The sequence below is a fragment of the Oryctolagus cuniculus genome, chromosome 9, assembly GCF_964237555.1.
Source record: "Oryctolagus cuniculus chromosome 9, mOryCun1.1, whole genome shotgun sequence".
NCBI classification, from domain to species: Eukaryota; Metazoa; Chordata; class Mammalia; order Lagomorpha; family Leporidae; genus Oryctolagus; species Oryctolagus cuniculus.
The window spans coordinates 21,135,880-21,157,828 of record NC_091440.1 but is presented as its reverse complement, the minus strand read 5'-3'; the positions used below and the strand labels follow the sequence as shown (position 1 = coordinate 21,157,828).

At 37.2% G+C, this 21,949-nt stretch overlaps 1 protein-coding gene across 17 annotated transcripts in view; it reads left to right on the top strand.

The window, feature by feature from the left end:
* GPC5 (glypican 5) overlaps nucleotides 1–21,949 on the top strand; it is a 1,599,230-nt gene that overhangs the window by 42,806 nt on the left and 1,534,475 nt on the right. For all 17 annotated transcript variants that reach the window (XR_007921151.2, XR_007921150.2, XR_007921155.2 and 14 more), the window contains exon 2: nucleotides 8,718–8,879. Coding sequence is in view for 13 of the 17 variants with exons in the window: in XM_017343550.3 (XP_017199039.2) it covers nucleotides 8,718–8,879 (162 nt within the window). In the remaining 4 variants the exon portion in view is untranslated. The remainder of the gene's footprint in view (nucleotides 1–8,717; nucleotides 8,880–21,949) is intronic.

Genomic DNA, 21,949 nt, shown 5'->3' with positions numbered 1-21,949 from the left:
TCTGCTTTATTTACAATAGTAGAACTGTAGTCTGGGCTTTTTATCAAAAGCATCTTAATATGTCCTTTGTGCTTACACTGTGAGCAAATGTAAGATATGGTCCTTTGCCTGAGGACTTTGTTCACTGTTGTTTGTTTTTTACATTGATATAGTAGGCGAGGGAATTTTTTTTTTTTTAACTCTTTTCCCTTCTACCGTGACCCTAACTGGGTTATTTAAGCATATCTTGTTGGTGATACTGATGAAAATGTGCCAGTCAGAGATGTCAATCTTTGAATTATTGTTCTGATTTGTTTGGGAATTTAGTTTTATGTTGTCATTACAAACTTCTGAGAGACTAGCTGAAACCTGATTTAATCAATACAGACCCTCATCAACTTGAAGAGTGTATTTGAATGAAATTGTCTAAATTACTCACAGTTACTGAGACATGATGATTTCCCTTTTACATTATGTTTAGGATGGTAGTAGATGCTTTTCTAGGTGTATTTACCACTGTTTGAAATTTGTCGTGACAACTTTATAACTTTATATTTTATCCTATTTTATTCTGATTGAAACTCTCTGGATAGTTCTTAACCTAAAGCTTATTTTCTTGCAAATTACCTAACAGATGACTTCTTTCTTTCTTTCTTTTCTTTTCTTTTTTTTTTTTTTTAAAGATTTGTTTATTTGAAAGACAGAGTTACAGAGAGGCAGAGACAGAGAAAGAGCTCTTCCATCTGCTGGTTCACTCCCCAAATGGCCTCAACGGCCAGAGGTGGGCCAATCCAAAGCCAAGAGCTAGGTCTCCCACACAGGGCCTAAGCACTTGGGCCATCTTCTACTGCTTTTCCAGGCCACAGCAGAGAACTGGATCAGAATTGAAGCAGCTGGGTTGCTGGCTATGCCATGGTGCTGACCTCCAAGATGACTTCTTTATTACTTTGTATTTCCTGATCTTTAATGTTCATTCAAGAAATAAGACATTTTTGAACACTTGCTGTCATATGCTATGCTGAGCAAAGTGGCTATGAACGTGGTTAAGATATAACTTGGCCTCTTGATATGGGACTAGGGCTTATGTGCTGACCTTAATAAATAAAAGCAACTTCAGTTTCTTTAATAAATTCCCTAGTAGTTTAAAATTGGCAGATTTTTACACAGTTTCACTCGGAATTGCACTCTCTAGAAAATGGTTTCATAGCATGATTTCAGCATATGTAAGACTATGTTAAAACTACAATACTCCATTAATCTAGTTGATTCACACTGTATTTACCAGGTCAATTCTTCAGTTCTTCATAAAGTATAAAAATGTTAGAGTGCAAATGAATATCCCTAATCCGAAAACCAGAAATCTGAAATACTCCAAAGTCTGAAACCCTCACTCATAATTTTGTCTTTGGGAGGAACAGATGACTTCTTTCAAAACAGAAAAGAAAATGCTGTATGTCTTTAAAGAAACCACTTATAGATTTAAGACTATTGCTTTCCTCTCAGTAGTATGATGGCGAAGAAAATAACTTGAAAATTAATTTGCCTGTTTCCAAACACCAGCTCAACTATTTTGTAGTATGTAAGTTTGTGACACTGGGCAGTTTTCAAGCCTCTTTATGCCTCCATTTCCTCATGTAAAATGTGGCGGTAATAACACCCATGTCATAGGGTTGATGTAATAACACTCGTATCTTAGGGTTAATCTAATAACACCCGTATCATAGGGTTGATGTAATAATACCCATATCATAGATATCATAGGGTTGATGTGAGGAATAAATGAGCATGAGTCACTACTATTTGTTAACTAATGAAAATTGAGTGTTTTGTAAAGTGTTAGGTGATATGCTTGACATTTGGGGTATAAGGGACAAAAATTCCTCCATTGGGAGCATTAAATATAGGTGGGGGAACCGATTAATTAAGAACCACAGAAGATTATAAAATTGTACGCATAATAAGTATAGTAGAGAGGTATGTGTTCTTCTAAGTGCATGTGATCAGACTTGAGCTACCTGAGAGGTTAAGGGTATTTTCCCTTGAGTGAAGAGTGAAAGAAAAGCAGATGAGATGAAAGAGGTGAAAGTGTGTGTTTGCTGCATGTGTGAGTAAGCACATGTAGGATGAGGGTATCCTATTCAGAGGGAAGAGCACTGAGGATGGCTCTGTAGCAAAAGGAAGCTTGATGAAGCAAACTTGTGATAAACTGAAGATAAATCAGAAACAGATGCTAAGTTAGAAAACAAAGATCAACTTTTCATTTCCAGATTTTGGTCTGCGTGTGTGTGGAAATGGACTCTTCTCTACAAATGAAGCAAAATATATAGGTAGCTATCCTTTTTTCCAATCATTCATAGAAATATTGTACAGCTAAGTTGTTGACTTAATGGATAAAATGTTAACTGCTTCCTAGAACATTAAAATATATTCATTCTTTCTAGTTACTTTCTTTTTTTTTAACTTTTATTTAATAAATATAAATTTCCAAAGTACAGTTTATGGATTACAATGGCTTCCCCCCCATACCATCCCTCCCACCCACAGCCCTCCCCCCTCCCACTCCCTCTCCTCTTCCATTCACATCAAGATTCATTTTCGATTATCTTAATATACAAAGATCAGCTTAGTATACAAAAGTAAGGATTTCAACAGTTTGCTCCCACACAGAAACATAAAGTGAAAAATAATAGATGATTTTTTTTAAATGATGATGAAATCAGATCAGACCTATTGTCATGTTTAATCCCAGTGAGAGTCTAGTTGGGAGTTGATAATTTCTTTTCTTTTTCTTTTTTTTTTTACAGAAGATCAGTTTAGTATACATTAAGTAAAGATTTCAACAGTTTGCACCCCCATAGAAACACAAAGTGAAATATATTTTTTGAGTACTCGTTATAGCATTAAATCTCAATGTACAGCACATTAAGGACAGAGATCCTACATGAGGAGTAAGTGCACAGTGACTCCTGTTGTTGACTTTACCAATTGACACTCCTGTCTGTGGCATCAGTAATCTCCCTATGCTCCAGTCATGAGTTTCCAAGGCTATGGAAGCCCTCTGAGTTCTCCGACTCTTACCTTGTTTAGACAGGGTCATAGTCAAAGTGGAGGTTCTCTCCTCCCTTCAGAGAAAGGTACCTCCTTCTTTGAAGACCTGTTCTTTCCACTGGGATCTCACTCACAGAGATCTTTTTGCCAGAGTGTCTTGGCTTTCCATGCCTGAAATACTCTCATGGGCTTTTCAGCCAGATCGGAATGCCTTTAGGGCTGATTCTGAGGCCAGAGTGCTGTTTAGGACATCCACCATTCTATGAGTCTGCTGAGTATCTCGCTTCCCATGTTGGATCACTCTCCCCTTTATTCTATCAGTTAGTAGTAGCAGGTACTAGACTTGTTTATGTGCTTCCTTTGACTCTTAGTCCTTTCATTATGATCAATTGTGAACTGAAATTGATCACTTGGACTGGTGAGATGAACAAGGAAATGTAACAACAGACACCACAGAAATAAAAAGAATCATCAGAAATTACTACAAGGACTTGTATGCCAGCAAACAGGGAAACCTATCAGAAATGGATAGATTCCTGGACACATGCAACCTACCTAAATTGAACCAGGAAGACATCGAAAACCTAAACAGACCCATAACTGAGACAGAAATTGAAACAGTAATAAAGGCCCTCCCAACAAAGAAAAGCCCAGGACCAGATGGATTCACTGCTGAATTCTACCAGACATTTAAAGAAGAACTGACTCCAATTCTTCTCAAACTAATCAGAACAATCGAAGAAGAGGGAATCCTCCCAAATTCTTTCTATGAAGCCAGCATCACCTTAATTCCTAAGCCGGAAAAAGATGCGGCACTGAAAGAGAATTACAGACCAATATCCCTGATGAACATAGATGCAAAAATCCTCAATAAAATTCTCGCCAATAGAATGTAACAACACATCAGAAAGATCATCCACCCAGACCAAGTGGGATTTATCCCTGGTATGCAGGGATGGTTTAATGTGCGCAAAACAATCAATGTGATACACCACATTAACAGACTGCAGAAGAAAAACCATATGATTATCTCAATAGACACCAAGAAAGCATTTGATAAAATACAACACCCGTTCATGATGAAAACTCTAAGCAAACTGGGTTTGGAAGGAATATTCCTCAATACAATCAAGCAATCTATGAAAAACCCACAGCCAACATCCTATTGAATGGGGAAAAGTTGGAAGCATTTCCACTGAGATCTGGTACCAGACAGGGATGCCCACTCTCACCACTGCTATTCAATATAGTTCTGGAGGTTCTAGCCAGAGCTATTAGGCAAGAAAAAGAAATTAAAGGGATACAAATTGGGAAGGAAGAACTCAAACTATCCCTCTTTGCAGATGACATGATTCTTTATTTAGGGGACCCAAAGAACTCTACTAAGAGACTATTGGAACTCATAGAAGAGTTTGGCAAAGTAGCAGGGTATAAAATCAATGCACAAAAATCAACAGCCTTTGTATACACAGACAATGCCATGGCTGAGGAAGAACTTCTAAGATCAATCCCATTCACAATAGCTACAAAAATAATCAAATACCTTGGAATAAACTTAACCAAGGACATTCAAGATCTCTACGATGAAAATTACAAAACCTTAAAGAAAGAAATAGAAGAGGATACCAAGAAATGGAAGAATCTTCCATGCTCATGTATTGGAAGAATCAATATCATCAAAATGTCCATTCTCCCAAAAACAATTTATAGATTCAATGCAATACCAATCAAGATACCGAAGACCTTCTTCTCAGATTTGGAAAAAATGGTGCTGAAATTTATATGGAGGCACAAGAGACCTCGAATAGCTAAAGCAATCTTGTACAACAAAAACAAAGCCGGAGGCATCTCAATACCAGATTTCAGGACATACTACAGGGCAGTTGTAATCAAAACAGCATGGTACTGGTACAGAAACAGACAGACAGACCAATGGAACAGAATTGAAACACCAGAAATCAACCCAAACATCTACAGCCAACTTATATTTGATCAAGGATCTAAAACTAATTCCTGGAGCAAGGACAGTCTATTCAACAAATGGTGCTTGGAAAACTGGATTTCCACGTGCAGAAGCATGAAGCAAGACCCCTACCTTACACCTTACACAAAAATCCACTCAACATGGATTAAAGACCTAAATCTACGACCTGACACCATCAAGTTATTAGAGAACATTGGAGAAACCCTTCAAGATATTGGTACAGGCAAAGAATTTCTGGAAAAGACCCGGGAGGCACAGGCAGTCAAAGCCAAAATCAACTATTGGGATTGCATCAAATTGAGAAGTTTCTGTACTGCAAAAGAAACAGTCAGGAGAGTGAAGAGACAACCGACAGAATGGGAAAAAATATTTGCAAACTATGCAACAGATAAAGGGTTAATAACCAGAATCTACAAAGAGATCAATAAACTCCACAAAAACAAAACCAACAAGCCACTTAAGAGATGTGCCAAGGACCTCAATAGACATTTTTCAAAAGAGGAAATCCAAATGGCCAACAGGCACATGAAAAAATGTTTTAGGTCATTAGCAATCAGGGAAATGCAAATCAAAACCACAATGAGGTTTCACCTCACCCCGGTTAGAATGGCTCACATTCAGAAATCTACCAACAATAGATGCTGGAGAGGATGTGGGGAAAAAGGGACACTAACCCACTGTTGGTGGGAATGCAAACTGGTCAAGCCACTATGGAAGTCAGTCTGGAGATTCCTCAGAAACCTGAAGATAACCCTACCGTTCGACCCAGCCATCCCACTCCTTGGAATTTACCCAAAGGAATTTAAATTGGCAAACAAAAAAGCGGTCTGCACCCTAATGTTTATTGCAGCTCAATTCACAATAGCTAAGACCTGGAACCAACCTAAATGCCCATCAACGGTAGACTGGATAAAGAAATTATGGGATATGTACTCTTTAGAATACTATACTGCAGTAAGAAACAACGAAATCCAGTCATTTGCAACAAAATGGAGGAATCTGGAACACATCATGCTGAGTGAAATAAGCCAGTCCCAAAGGGACAAATACCATATGTTCTCCCTGATCGGTGACAACTGACTGAACCCCAAAAAGGAAACCTCCTGAAGTGAAATGGACACTATGGGAAACGGTGACTTGATCAGCATAGCCCTGACTGATAATGAACAACTTAATACATTATCCCTCTTAGTAGTTTTTTTGTCTGTTCTACTTAATATGACTGGTTTAATTCTGTAATTAATACACAGTTATTCTTAAGTGTTGAAATTTAACTGAAATGTGATCCCTGTTAAACATAAGAGTAGGAATATGAGAGGGAAAAATGTACAATTTGGGACATGCTCAAGCTGACTTTCCCCAAATGGTAGAGTTAGAAACATACCAGGGGACTCCAACTTAATCCCATCAAGGTGGCATGTACCAATGCCATCTCACCAGTCCAAGTGATCTAGTTACTTTCTAATGAAGAGAATAATTTTTAATTTTTCTTGCTTGAATTTTGTCTTCTGGGTGGGAAAGGACATTAAATCCAACTACCAGGTAATTATGCATTTTCATCATTATGCTTATTTTTTATATCTTTGTCAATAATAAACATACTACTCTAAATTAAAAACAAAAGGAATCTTAGGAACAGAAATAAGGCCAGAGTTGAAGGGGAAGAGTACAATAGCCACTGTCACTAGAGATGAGCCAGTAGGATGGAGGAAGAAAGATGCTACAACGTGGGTGTCTTTGCAGGCCATACTTAGGGATGTAGTCTAGCAAAATGGTGTTAGATATTTGAATTCTGGAGAGGTCTTTGCATCAATCTATTTATTATCATCAGTCTTCAAATTCCCTAGTAGGTATTTCCATGTTATATATGCATATAGACTTCCATACTTATTCATTAGTTTTTTTCCCCAGTCTTTGTTATTGCTATTTTCAGAAGGCCTATTCCTCAGTTTTTGTCTTTTGGAATAAAGCTGAGAAGATAGCTCTATTTTACTTCTTTGTTTGAAGTAGAATTTGCTTATGTGCAACTGTAGGAAAGATAAATGAAAAAGCATTGCCAACATGTTACCCACAGTGACACATAAATATTTTATGGTTATTAGCCTTTGTAAAATGCTCAGATGCTGTTATTTGTTGTCTAGTATTAAAAAAAAAACTAAAGCAAAAACCGTTATAAATGTTGGTGTCCCTTGTTGGCAGGAAGTTCAGAGTGGTTCAGATACTTTGGTATTATTCAGGACCAACTTTTGGAAATGGTGAGACTTGAGGTCAGCTCTGTGTAAAAGAGTAGGAAGTATTTGAAAGGCGATTGTTATAAGTATGCATTTGTATGTGTGTTTTTCTGTGTGTGCATGCATATTTTACTTATGTTGATCTAAGATTGTTCAGTGAAGAACTAATGTAGGAGCCGTGAAGCTCCTAGAGATTAAGGGCCACAGTTTTTCTTTGTATTATAAAATCATGGAACAACTGTATTAGGACATGTAGATGTAATTTTCATGGGCACTGCATAAAATCTAGGTAGCTTTGGGTTGCCTTTGGGCTCACACCATGATGTTTTAATCAAGATTTCCTCTTTAGGCACTGACCATGGCATGCTCCACATCATTTCTTCTTTGATTATGTATAAAGCTGCATGCACTGGCTTATTACCTAGGATGAGTATTGTTAATCAAAAATCATACTAGCAGTTTTTTAAAAATATAACTCCCTTATATGTATAATAATTTACATTTTATGTGCATAATACGTGATTTTTATAAATATGACTATACAAGTAAAAAAATGCTTTCACAACAGGAATTTTTATCTTATCAGCTGTTTACTAAGTAGGAGTTTGAGTCCTTGGTTTGGTCTTGTGGAGGCCTGGATACCCCATCATATCATTCTTGCAATAATAGCTTATCTTACAAGTAGCACAAATATGATGGAAACTGAAAAATAAGGAACAATCCTTTGACCTTTATTTGATGTAAAATTTCAATTATTTCTTCAGGAAAAAATAATTGTTCATGTAATTCTCTGTAACATATTAGGTTCAAATAATTTTGGCTGAAATGGTAAAATAAGCAAAAAAACCCCACCTTCCACATGACTTACTGTTGTATAGTTATATAAATTATATATATTTTTATAGTAAGTGGATATGCTTCATATCTTTATCTATTTTAGAGGCAGACACACACACACATAGAGAATGAGGGAGAAAGAATACACATGTACATGTGAGAGAGCTCCCGTCCACTGATATACTTCTCAAATGCTTGCAGTGATATTGCCCAAGTCAGAGCCAGAAATTCAATCCAGCTCTCTCACACTGAGAAGAGGTACGCAACCACTTGAGCCATCACCTGCTGCTTCCCACGGTTCACATTAACAGGAAGCTGGAATCTGGAGAGAAGTCAGTGCTTGAAAACAGGCACTGTAATATGGAGCATGAGTGTCTTGACCAGTATCTTAACCCCCCTTAATGTTGGACTAAAAAGGTAACAAAATATTTGAGCCAGGAGTTAATGATTTAGAGTATTTTGTTCCTGATTGTGTTGATGCACGATAAGTTAATCTTCTTTCAATAATCTAGCAAATTAACTCTCCACATAGGACATCAGCCTTGGTGTGCAGTGCTAATTATAATGCCTGATGTGTAACATGTAGTGTTTGTTAAATGGACAGGTAATCATTCTGGAAACTATTTCATGTGTTCTAGGACCCGATCTGCAGGTTTGCATATCCAGAAAATCAACATGTTGCACCAGGAAGATGGAGGAGAGATACCAAATTGCGGCTCGCCAAGATATACAGCAGGTGCTTCAAACGTCCAGCTCTACACTGAAGTTGCTAATATCTCGGAATGCAGCTGCTTTCCAAGGTAAATGTATTTGCAGTTCTGAAACTGAAGACTAGCCATATTGTAAAATTGCCTGTGGTGTTGACTTTGATAAGCTTGGTTAGGTTTCTTTCCTTGCATTTGTTTTAGCTTTTTTTTTTTTTTTTAACCTATTGAACTTGTTTCTGGGGTCATTGTGGAATATACATTGAGCTGGACTGGGGAAATTGTCAGATTAGAGAAATTGTCCTTGGAAATACATGCTTCTAAAGGTTTCTTCCAGGTTTCACAATATTCTGACCCATGGTTTTACTTTGTTATAAATAGATATAATTATTAGATTTTATGAAAAAATTCTATAGCATAGTACCTTATTGTATTTAACTGGATAATTGTAGATTTATTCTTAAAAAACATATTTTGGAGATGCATTTGCCTAAATTCTTCCTCTATAGCCTCAGTATTTTTTTTTGAGAACACCAGTTCAGTATATCAAAGTATAAGCAAGTCTGATTGTAAGATTATAAGGTATACTGAAAAATGATGATCTTTTTTATTTTAGTCATTTCTTCTAGAAAATTTCTTATTGTTACAATAAATAGTCTTATTTATTTTTCGTTTAATAAAGCATTAGCTTATATGATTAGAACAAAACTAGATTATACTGCTTTTCAATAAATTTATTGTCTGTGCAATGAAGAATATAATTTATGTTAGATTTCCTTTTTAATAAGTTCAGTAATGTCAATCTATTTGAATAATTTGGTTTGTTTACATACATCAATAAACAGCATGCTGATTAAATTTTAACACTATACTTATTAAATAAGTACAATAAATCAAAATAAAATATAAATTGAGTTAAAATGTACTTCATGATGAATTGAAGCTTTGTTGTAGAAACTGTGAGATGCCAAATTTTAATGTTATCAATTTAGTGATTTCATTTTAAATGCCTTCAAGACAACTTTATTTCTGTTATGAGATTTATTCTTGTGGAATTGTGGGAGGAATATGCATTTTAGAGAAAGACTTGTGATTTGGACTTACTAAATAAGAAGGCTTTAGTCCCCCAAGATGCGATGATTATTTCTCAATAAATGGGTAGGGTATACAATATTGAAATATATTTTAGAGGAAAGCAGATATCAACTAGACCAGTCTGAGTGGAACAGGGGTTTGTGTTGTTGATCATAATGGAAAGATGAACTGAGCTCACATTGAAGAAGACTTAAAAATCAACTTGAGTTTGAGAGTCAGTAAAGGTTTTTGGGAAAGAATGCTTGGCATGGAGGTTAAAATTCTTTTTGGGACACTTGTATCCCATTTTGGAGTGCTTGGTTCCAGTCCCAGCTCTGCTCCTGATCTTGCTAATATGCACTCTGGTAAGCAGCAGGTATTGGCTGAAGTAGTTGTATTCCTGCTGCCTGTCTGAGAGAACCTGAGATCCTGGCTCCTGGCTTCAGGAGTAAACCAGCTGATGGGAGAGCTCTCTCCATTTCTCTGTCCCACATTCCATCCCCGCCCCAACCTCACTCTCTGCTTTTCAAATAGTGAATATTTTTGAACAGGAATATTCCTTATGATTTCTTATCATTCAGTGTAGAAATTCAGTGTCTCCAAGTAGGAATAGATAACTGAGAACATTGTGATATACCTAACCTACTTTTTTGGATAGCAGTAGTATAGGTGAGAGAAAGTGGCAGTGGCTACTAACAACATAGGTACTCAATGTTAATAGTTTCGTCTGTATTCAAGGATATTGGGGGCTGGCGCTGTGGTGTAGCGGGTGGGGCTACATGCCTGTGGTGCTGGCATCCTATATGGGCACCGGTTTGAGACCCGGCTGCTCCACTTCCGATCCAGCTCCCTGTTATTTGCCTGGGAAAGCAGTAGAAGATGGCCCAATTCCTTGGGCCCCTTGCACCCATGTGGGAGATCTAGAAGAAGCTCTTGGCTCGTGACTTCAGATCAGTGCAGTTCTGGCCGTTGCAGCAATCTGGGGAGTTGCACCTATTTGGGGAGGGAACCAGAGTATGGAAGATCTCTGTCTATTTTTCCCTCTCTCTCTAACTTTGTGTTTCAGATAAATAAATCTTTAAAAAAAACCAAAATTTTCCTATAGTACAACTTTAGTGGGATGAATTTGCTTATGAGAATACTAATTTTTAATTTAATGAACATAATAAATAGCTTTAGGGTTATTTCCATAAAAATATTTAAATACATCTGTTTAAAGCAGTTTGAGAGATCATAATAGCTGTATCATAATTTAGGAGCCTGTTTCAACAATAAGTGGAATGTCCTATGTCTGATTTCTGTGCAATCAAAATATTTGAAGCAATTCAAAGTCTTTATTTTTAGAAGAAGAAAGAGGCCAATACATTTTAATGGGAAACTTAGTCTACACAAGAAAGCCTTGATAGAGAAATAATTCACTTCACAAATGCTGTAAATAGATTTGCCATGTTTTTATTTTTTGATTTTTAAAAATATTTCTTACTTCAGAAATATTAACCTGTTTTTTTTTAAAGTGATATTGTGGCTTGTAAAAGATGTTGTCCTGGGATGTGGTATGCACCCATCTCTCATCCACCTTCTGGGATCTCATGGAAACATGTTGGAGCAACCTCTTAAATATGGTCTATGGAGACATCAGCTGGCTCTGTGATTTTAATGAACTCAACCAGCTGCTAGGTCAAGATAGTGAGATTGGAAATGCACAGGGGAGAGAGGAAGCCATGCTAACAAGTGGTGCTAGAAGAGACTGAGGTTATCTTGTCTGTGGGGAGCAACTCGGACTAGACTAAGTTACTGGAATTAAGACTTATTCTATGCATCTGCTCTCCCACAATATGGCACTGGGAGAGGAGTAAACAACTTCTACACAGCTGCCTCCAGTTTGACCAATAACCTGCAGGAGCTGATCCTGCTCCTGATTGGAGGAGAGCAGCGTGCTCGGCGTGTGGGTAGCAGAGTTGGGATTGGTGGAAGAGGACTATAAAGGAGGAGAGAGACAACATGCATGAGGGAACATCTAAAGGGAACACCCGGATAACATCTGAGCAGCCCCTGAGAGAGCTGGCCGGCGGTGTGCCACTCCCCCATGGAAGTGGGGAAAGTGGCAGGGGGAGCCGCCCCTCCACGGAGGTGGAGGGGTTGCCAGCCAACCCGGGAAGGACCAGCAGCAAACCCGGGAAGGGCCAAGCAGACAAAAGAACAACGCAGGGTCCTGTGTCGTTCCTCCGCGAATGGGGGAGCGACACTTGTCTGCAATTTAACATTCGTCTCTGGAGCCTATCACCTGGGGATATAGCAGTAGACTAGAATCAGCCTCTGGAACAACTCTTCCTACTTTTTCTTTGGAGGATTTTTTTAAAAGTCTGATTTACTTAAAACAAGTATATAAAGGTCTGTTGGAAGGGCCCACAATTTTGACGTGGGACTTCACTGTGCCCTAAGGGCAGAATTTGTGCGTGTTGTTTTTGTATCTGTGGCTGTTGATAATAAGTAGTGCTCTTTGTGAAGAGGAGAGCTGGCCTTGCCACAGTGGAGACAATTACTGTCTTCATTTTCGGGGGCTTGTATTGTTCGTGAATACAACAGAACATCCTGATTATGCAAGCGTTTGTTTCCCTTTGGCTGTTTTTACCGTGAGTGTGAGATTGCCTGTTTTAAAAATATTTTGGTAATGTTTTCTCAATTGTTTTTACTTATTTACTCATCAATATGGTATACTCATGAAGAATGGGAGGAAATTGATGGAGTATGTCATCTACTATTAAAAAAGCAACTGTACTTTTACTCCTTACATCTCAACACCTCCACACCTGCGGTAGTTGTCACTCCATGCTTGTCGCTGATGGAGGCGAGCGGTGGCCCATCCTGCCATCATCATGTTGTTGCCACCAGGAGGCTGTGGGTGCGGCTTCAGAAGAAGAACTGGCCTGTGCCATAGCTCCATACGGAGAGGATGGTGGGGCGTCTGTGTGGGCTCCTGAGCTAGGCCCTGCTGCCCTCCTGGGGGTACAGCTTTCTGGACACATACAACCTACTTAAACTGAGCCATGAAGACAAAGAAAACCTAAATAGACCAACAACCAAGATGGAAATTGAATCAGTCAAAAAGACCCTCCCAATAAAGGAAAGCCCAGGACCAGATGGCTTCACTGCTGAATTGTACTAGGCATTTAGAGAACTAACTATGATTCTTTTGAAGCTGTTCAAAAAATTGCCCTTTCATGATGAAAACTTTAATCAAATTGGTATAGAAGAAACACTCCTCAACACAACCAAGGCAATTTATGACAAATGCAGGCCAATATCCTATTGAATGGGGGTAAGTTGGAAGCATTCCCACTGAGATCCAGAACCAGACTAGGATACCCACTCTCACCATTGTTATTCAGGACAACAATTGGAAGCTCAGGCTGAGTGATCCATGGACCTTGCCCTATGCAGGTAATCACATCATTTTATTGGATACTGTCATAGTAATAAATGATAACATGAGTAAAAAGACTTTTGAGCTAAAAAAAAGCAACTCTTTTATAGCTTTTAAATTTTGTCAGTTTTAAAGTCTGTTTACATGTTTCACAATTTGAAACTACACAAAAATTTCACCATCACTTACAAAAATAAAATGAAGGTGGGGCATTGGGTGTAGTGGTTAAGATGTCTGCGTCCCATTTTTCAGAGTACCTGGGTTCAATACCAGGCACTGGCTATGAATTCTAGTTTTCTGCCATTTCAGACCTGGGGAGGCAGAAGGTGATAGCTCAAGTAGATAGCTTCCTGCTACTCATGTGGGAGATGTAAATTGAGTTCCCAGCTCCTATCCAGCCACGTTTTAGTTGTTTGAGGGCATTTGGAGACTGAACCAGTGTGTGAGAACTCTGCCTGTCTGTTTTTCTTTTACTTCTTGTTTACATTAGAAAAATTAAAAAATGTAACAAATGGTTATTTTGGAGGACATTACTAGAAATTTATTTAACCACAGGGAAGATAAGACTAAGAGGTTCTAGACATGCCTTTTCCTATTTCTCTCATTTTCAAATATGCTCAAATATTTCTAAAATTTATGGGAGGGGCATGTATTTGGAGCAGTAATTAATATACCACTTGGGACACCTGCATCTCATATTGGGGTGCCTGGTTTGAGTTCTGGATCTTCTGCTTCTGATCTAGCTTCCAGCTGATGCATTCTGGGAGAGAGTAGAAGATGGCCCAAGTGCTTGAATCCCTGCCACCCCGTCTGGATTCTGGGCCTCTGACTGTTGCAGGCATTTGAGGAGTGAACTAGTGGGTTGAAGATCTCTGTCTTTTTGTCTCTTTGCATTTTAATGAAGTGAAGAAAAAAAAAGATAGCAGATACTAAGTTTGTATTCTGGAAAAATTGCCCGTTTAATATATGACATTTAAAAAATTTGTTGGGTCATAAATGGCATGATTTAACATTGTATTTATGATTCATTCTATGGTTAATTAAATTTTCATTCTTTGATAATAAGTTCTTGAAGGATTGCCAAATTTGTCCTCTTGGGTTGAAATGTTAGATTTAGGAATTTGATGGAAAAATATATTAAATTTTTAATAAAATATAGGAATATATTAAAAATTAAATATTTTAAAAATCAGATGAATTAAAAATATGAGCATAATTTACAGATTTTCTTCTTTTTCCTGAGAGATCCTAGTTACTGAAAAGTACATACACATATACACATATTTATTGTTAAGGAAAAAAGATTTAGCTATTATTTAAATATATTGATCTAAAGGAAGGTAATAGATAAATATAAATGTTATAATATTAAGCATCAAATACATTAGTCTTATTTTGTTTACTTCAACTGTGCTTTACAGAGCTGGATAATATTTAAAATTATTCTTTGGAGGATCAAGGTGTGGAAAGGTGAAGGTATAATATTATTATTTTTTAAATATTTATTTATTTGAAAGTCAGAGTTACACAGAGAGAGAAGGAGAGGCAGAGAAAGAGAGAGAGAGAGAGAGAGAGAGAGATCCGCTGGTTCACTTCCCAGTTTTCAGCAATGGCTGGAGCTGCGCTGATCTGAAGCCAGCAGCTGGGAGCTTCTTCTGGGTTTTCCATGTAGGTGCAGGGGCCCAAGGACTTGGCCCATCTTCTGCTACTTTCCCAGACCATAGCAGAGAGGTGGATCAGAAATGGAGCAGCCGGGACTCGAACCAGCGCCCATATGGGATGCTGGCACTGCAGGCAGTGGCTTTACCCGCTATGCCACAGTGCTGGCCATATTATTATTATTATTATTATTTTTTTTTTTTGACAGGCAGAGTGGACAGTGAGAGAGAGAGACAGACAGAAAGGTCTTCCTTTGCCGTTGGTTCACCCTCCAATGGCCGCTGCGGCCGGCACACCGCGCTGATCCAATGGCAGGAGCCAGGTACTTATCCTGGTCTCCCATGGGGTGTAGGGCCCAAGCACTTGGGCCATCCTCCACTGCACTCCCTGGCCACAGCAGAGAGCTGGCCTGGAAGAGGGGCAACCGGGACAGAATCTGGCGTCCCCACCGGGACTAGAACCTGGTGTGCCGGCGCCGCAAGGCGGAGGATTAGCCTAGTGAGCCATGGCGCCGGCCAGTAATATTATTTTTAACACTAAGAATTTGTGATCAAAAGCTGAAGGATAAGAGAACAGGTAGCCTTTGCCTGGGAGTTTTGGAGAGATCTGTTTCTATCTGTGGTACCTAGACCAAGAACTCAGTAAATGAACTGTATTTTATTCCTCTATTGGACATTTAGTACATCTGTTGAGTACCTACTGAGTGCCAGTACCATCAAGTTCTTAGATTGAACAGAGTGTTCAGAGGATATCATCTACTTTTGTTGTAAAAGTAAAATTTGATTCCTTCATATTTCTAATATGCCAACTTGTTTCTTATTCATTTGTAAACTAGAAAGAGGCACATTATTGTATTTATGCCAACGGTGTTCCAAATGTGTTTGCAGTTTTCTCCCCTTTAGTTTGAAACAATGCATGCTTTATTGTGTTATCTCATTCACCAGCTATCGACACTATTGGTCTCTATCCAGTTGTCCTTTATCTCTGACATATTAAAAATTGTTTCTTTTGAATCTGTGTTACCAGGCAGCTATTAATTATGAAAAACAGATAATTTTCTTGTATTCTAGATAGAAGTCACAAGAGCTTTAATTACTTTTCAGTGGGAAATAAGCTTTCTTTGTGTGAAACATTATCATTGGAGGAAATTAAAATCAGTTTTACTTGACAAATTTAAATACGTTAAAGAGTAAATTTTTGCTATTTTAATTCTAACAGCTGATAGTTACAAGCAAGCACAAAGTAACTTGCTCATAGTCTGTTCTAGTTTTTCCTTGATTTTATGTTAGATGTATCTTTAGTTGTCTTTTCTACTACTCCGAGAATTGTAGATTTATTGCCTACAAGATGGGTTGTCATTTCATCAGATTCTTTCTAATTTTATCTTTAATATAGTTTAATCTTACTTTTACATATAGGATTATAGGAATGACTTTTAAAATAATTTTTTAACTTATATAAGGGAAAACATTTCATGTATTTTATATATTCAGATTTAGGAGCACACTGATATTTCCCATCCTAACCTCCCTCTCACCCATGCTTTCACCTTCCCTCCTCCTTCATTTCTCATTCTTTATTTTTTCCCATTCAATATGATACTGAATGTGGGTTTGTCATTTATTGCCTTAGTTTTGTTGAGGAATGTTCCTGCTGTATCCAAGTTGCTTAAGGTTTTTATAATGGAAGATCACTATTTTTATCAAATGCTTTCTCTTCATCTATCGAGATAATCATATGGTTTTTGCTCTTCAGTTTGTTAACATGATGCCTTACATTTATTGAGTTCTGTATGTTGAACCAACCTGGTATACCAGAGATAAATCCTACTTGGTCCTGGTGAATAATCTTTCTAATGTGTTCTTGGATTCAATTAGCTAGTGTTTGTTAATGGATTTTGCATCTATGTTCATCAGGGATGTTTATATATAGTTCTTTCTTTGTTCTGTCTTTTTCTGGTTTTGGGATTAGGGTCATGCTGACCTCATAGAAGGACTTTGGGAAGATTTCCTCTCTTTGAATTGTTTTGAATAGTTTGAGAAGAATTTGAATTAGTTCTTCTTTAAAAGTCTGGTAGAATTCAGCAGTGAAGCCACCCAGTCCTAGGCTTTTCTTTGTTGGAGGATCTTTATTACTGGTTCAGTCTCCATCTTGGTTATTGTACTATTTAGATTTCCTGTGTCTTCATGACCTAATTTTTGTAGATTGTTTGTGTCCAGGAATTTATCAGTTTCTTCTAGATTTTGCAATTTGTTGGCATATAGTTATTTGTAGTAATTCCTGATGATTCTTTTTATTTATGTGGTATCCATTGTTACATCTCCTTTTGCATCTCTGATTTTATTTATTTTTGTTTTCTCCCTTTTCTTTATTAATTGGACCAGTTGTGTATCAAATTTGTTTTTTTTTTTAAACCAGCTCTGATTTCACTTATTTTTGTATCATTTTTTGGATTCTATTTGGTTTATTTCTTCTCAAATGTTAATATTATTTCTTTCCTATAACTAATTTGGGTTTTTTTTTGGGGGAGGGGTTAAGATACATGGATAGCTCATTTATTTGATGCCTTTCCAGTTTCTTTTTTTGGGGGGGGGCAGGCAGAGTGGATAGTGAGAGAGAGAGACAGAGAGAAAGCGGTTTCTTGATAAAGGCACTAATTGGTATAAACTTCCTTCTTAATACTGCTTTTGTTGTATCTCATAAGTTTGGATATGGACTGTTACCTTCATTTGTTCCTAGGAATTTTTTGATTTTCCTTTTGATTCCTTCTATGAACCACTGTTCATTCAGGAGCATGTTGTTCAGGCTCCTTGTATTTGCATATTTTCTGCAGTTTCTTAAGTTGGTAATTTCCAATTTCATTCCATAGTAGTCTTAAAGGATACATAATATTATTTCATTTTTTATTTGTTTGGGACTTGCTGAATGGTCTAGCACATCGTCTATCCTATAGAAATTTCCACACTCTGATAAAAAGTGTATTCTACAACTGTGGGATTAAATCTTCTGTAGATATCAATTAGGTCCATTTGGTCCACAGCATAGATTAGCTCTGTTGTTTCTTAGTTGATTTTCTGTGTAGTTGATTTGTCCATTGATGAAATGGGGTGCTGAAGTACCCCATTATTATTGTATTGGCATCTATGTCTCCCTTTAGATCTATCAACATTGCTTTTATATAGCCAGGCTCCTGGCATTGGGTGCATATACATGTATTATAGTCACATTTTCTTGTTGAATTGAGCCCTTAATTTTTTTTTAACTTTTATTTAATGAATATAAATTTCCAAAGTACAGCTTATGGATTACAATGGCTTCCCCCCCATAATGTCCCTCCCACCCGCAACCCTCCCCTTTCCCACTCCCTCTCCCCTTCCATTCACATCAAGATTCATTTTCGTTTCTCTTTATATACAGAAGACCAGTTTAGCATACATTAAGTAAAGATTTCAACAGTTTGCTCCCACACAGAACATAAAGTGAAAAATACTGTTTGAGTACTAGTTATAGCATTAAATCTCAATGTACAGCACACTAAGGACAAAGATCCTACATGAGGAGTAAGTGCACAGTGACTCCTGTTGTTGACTTAACAAATTGACACTCTTGTTTATGGCATCAGTCATCACCCTAGGCTCTTGTCATGAGCTGCCAAGGCTATGGAAGCCCCCTGAGTTCACTGACTCTAATCATTTTTAGACAAGGCCATGGTCAAAGTGGAAGTTCTCTCCTCCCTTCAGAGAAAGGTACCTCCTTCTTTGATGACCCGTTCTTTTCACTGGGATCTCACTCGCGGATATCTTTCATTTAGGTTTTTTTTTTCCAGAGTGTCTTGGCTTTCCATGCCTGAAATACTCTCATGGGCTTTTCAGCCAGATCCACATGCCTTAAGGGCTGTTTCTGAGGCCAGAGTGCTGTTTAGGACATCTGCCATTCTATGGGTCTGCTGTGTATCTCACTTCCCATGTTGGATCATTCTCTCCCTTTTTGATTCTATCAGCTAGTATTTGCAGACACTATTCTTGTTTATGTGATCCCTTTGGTTCTTAGTCCTATCATTATGATCAATTGTGAACAGAAATTGATCACTGGGACTAGTGAGATGGCATTGGTACATGCCACCTTGATGGGATTGAATTGGAATCCCTTGGTATATTTCTAACTCTACTGTTTGAGGTAAGTCAGCTTGAGCATGTCCCAAATTGCACATCTCTTCTCTCTCTTATTCCCACTCTTATATTTAACAGCGATCACTTTTCAGCCCTTAATTATTTGATAATGCCCTCTTTGTCTCTCTTTAACATTTTTTTGCTGCTTTTGCTTTCCATTAGTATGGAATATTTTTGCCCATCCTTTCACTTTAAGTCTGCATATATCTTCATTGGTGAAGTTTGTTTTTCATAGGCACCAAATAGCTAAAACTTTTTTTTAACCCATTCAGCCAGTGTGTATCTTTTTTTTTTAAAAGATTTATTTATTTATTTGAAAGTCAGAGTTACACTGAGATAGGAGAGGGAGAGGGAGAGAGAGAGAGAGAGGTCCTCCATCTGAGGGTTCACTCCCCAGTTGGTTGCAACGGCTGCATCTGTGCCAATCCAAAGCCAGGAGCTTCTTCTGTGTCTCCCATGTGGGTGCAGGGGCCCAAGTCCTTGGGCCATCTTCTACTGTTTTCCCAGGTCATAGCAGAGAGCTGGATCAGAAGAGGAGCATCCAGGTCTTGAATTGGTGCCTATATGGGATGCCAGTGCTTCAGGCCAGGGTGTTAACCCACTGTGTCACAGCGCTGGCCCCCAGTCTGTATCTTTTAATTGGAGAATTTAGGCCATTTACATTCAAGATTATTGTTGATAAATAATGATTTGGTCCTACCATTTTTCCATACGTATTCCCATTGTTTGCTTTGGATTTCCTTTGTACTTTTACTAGGAGATTTTCTGCCTCACATTTTTTCATATTTGCTGTGGAAGATCTTTATTTTACCCTCATTTATAAATGAGAGCTTTGCAGAGTACAGCATTCTGGGTTGACAGTTTCTTTTAAGACTTGGACTTTGTCTCTCCATTATTTTCTAACCTGTAGGGTTTATGATGAGAAATCAGCAATTATTCTAATTGAGGATCCTCTGAAGATAATCTGGCACAGTTGTGGTTTATATGCTGTGTACACTGTCACCGTACCTGGATATTTGCTAAAATTGCTCTTCAGAGTAGCTGAACCAGTTTACAGTCCCAGTAGTAGTGGTGTGCATTATTATTGTTTGACATTCTTCCCAATACTTAGTTGGCCAGAATTTTAGAAAAATGTTGCTGACCTGAGGATTTATTTATTTATTTGAAAGTCAGAGTTACACTGAGATAGGAGAAGTGTTTCTTTTTGATATAATATTAATCAAGAAATTTATGATAATATATTTCATTTAAACATTTTTCTTATTCTTAAGATTAAATGTTCTAAGTAAACTGAATTTTAGAAAGCATTGTTCTGAATACTATGTAGAAATATACATCAATGGAAAATTATAATTATTTTATGATATGATAAACATTTTGTAATTCTATATTTATGGATTCTTTAAATGATCTTTCACACTATCGACAAACTTTGCCATTATGTAGATAATGATATTTAAAACTTGCCTGCTATAAAAAGTAAAGTTCATGAGTTTTTTTCCCATTCAGGCCTATTCACTTAAAATCTGATCATGGGCTTCCCTGCTTCTATTGGCCAGTAGTGTCAAATAATATTTTTTGAATATATGTCCTCAGAATTAATATTTTTATACAGTAAAAATTCTAGTATTAAGCATGATATTTCCCTATAAATAAGAAGCTTGTGTAAAGACAGATATCTACATAAGTTGAGTGGTAGTAATTAAAATCAGAATCATAATTTTTTATTGAGAAATTAGTTTTAAACTTTAATTACAAAATATATAATTTCACAAAAATTGAAAATGAAAATTTTCATTAGTAACTCATTTAGCAAGTAATGTTTTGTGATGAAATTAAGACTCTCAGGACTCAGTGCTGAAGTCTTGGTGGTAATTATAACATCTAGAAAATGTTTGCCATTTTTATAGAAATGAAAAATGAGCTAACTTCTATTTACCAAATAATAATTATCATTGAGAGAATATCTTTTTATTATGTCATCACTTATCTACAAATATTTTCAGTTTATTAGCTATCATTACTGTCAAATTAAAAAAAATTTTAAATGGCATAATCATTCATGGTAAATTATGAAATCCAGTTTACTGAAATGTGGAAATGTTCTTAATAGTTAAGTTGTGTCTCAATAAATAGTCTTGGGAGAAGAGCAGGTTAAATGAAAATACTACACTATTATCCACAATCTTTAAGTGGTAAAATGATGACATAATTGAAAATAAGATACTTTCTTAAATAGAGAACTTAAATTTTATAATCATTCCTCAGTGTAGCTGTTCATGATAGAGAATTACCCGTGTATATCTCTATGCTTTTACCACAAGATATATTGAGCAATAAATGGAATGCAGATATGGAAACTTTTTTGCAGAAGGTAAAGGGCTTGAAATGACATCTCAAAATCCAGGAAGTCATAATATTAAGTAAAGGATAATTATTGATTAGTTTGGCTGTGCTTTAAAAAAATGTTTATTCATTTGAAAGGCGGAGGGTCCCCCCCGCCCCCCCACAGTGCTTCCAAATGCCTTCAGCAGCCAATGCTGGGCTAGGCTGAAATCAGGAGCCAGGAATTACATCTGGATCCCCCACAGGAGTGGCAGAGACCCCAGTACTTGAACCATCATCTTCTGCCTCCTACGCATGTTAGCAGGAAGCTGGATCTGAAGCCAAAGACTCCAATGTGGGATGTGGACATCTCTTATGGTGCCTAAACATGTTACACTACCACACCTGCAACCATGACTCTATACTTTTTAAATTCCAGGGTTATTCTGTTTGTGGGCTAAGTTTTGTATAAAGAAAGATAATTGAACTTTTGAACCTTAAGAATATTGTTCTCT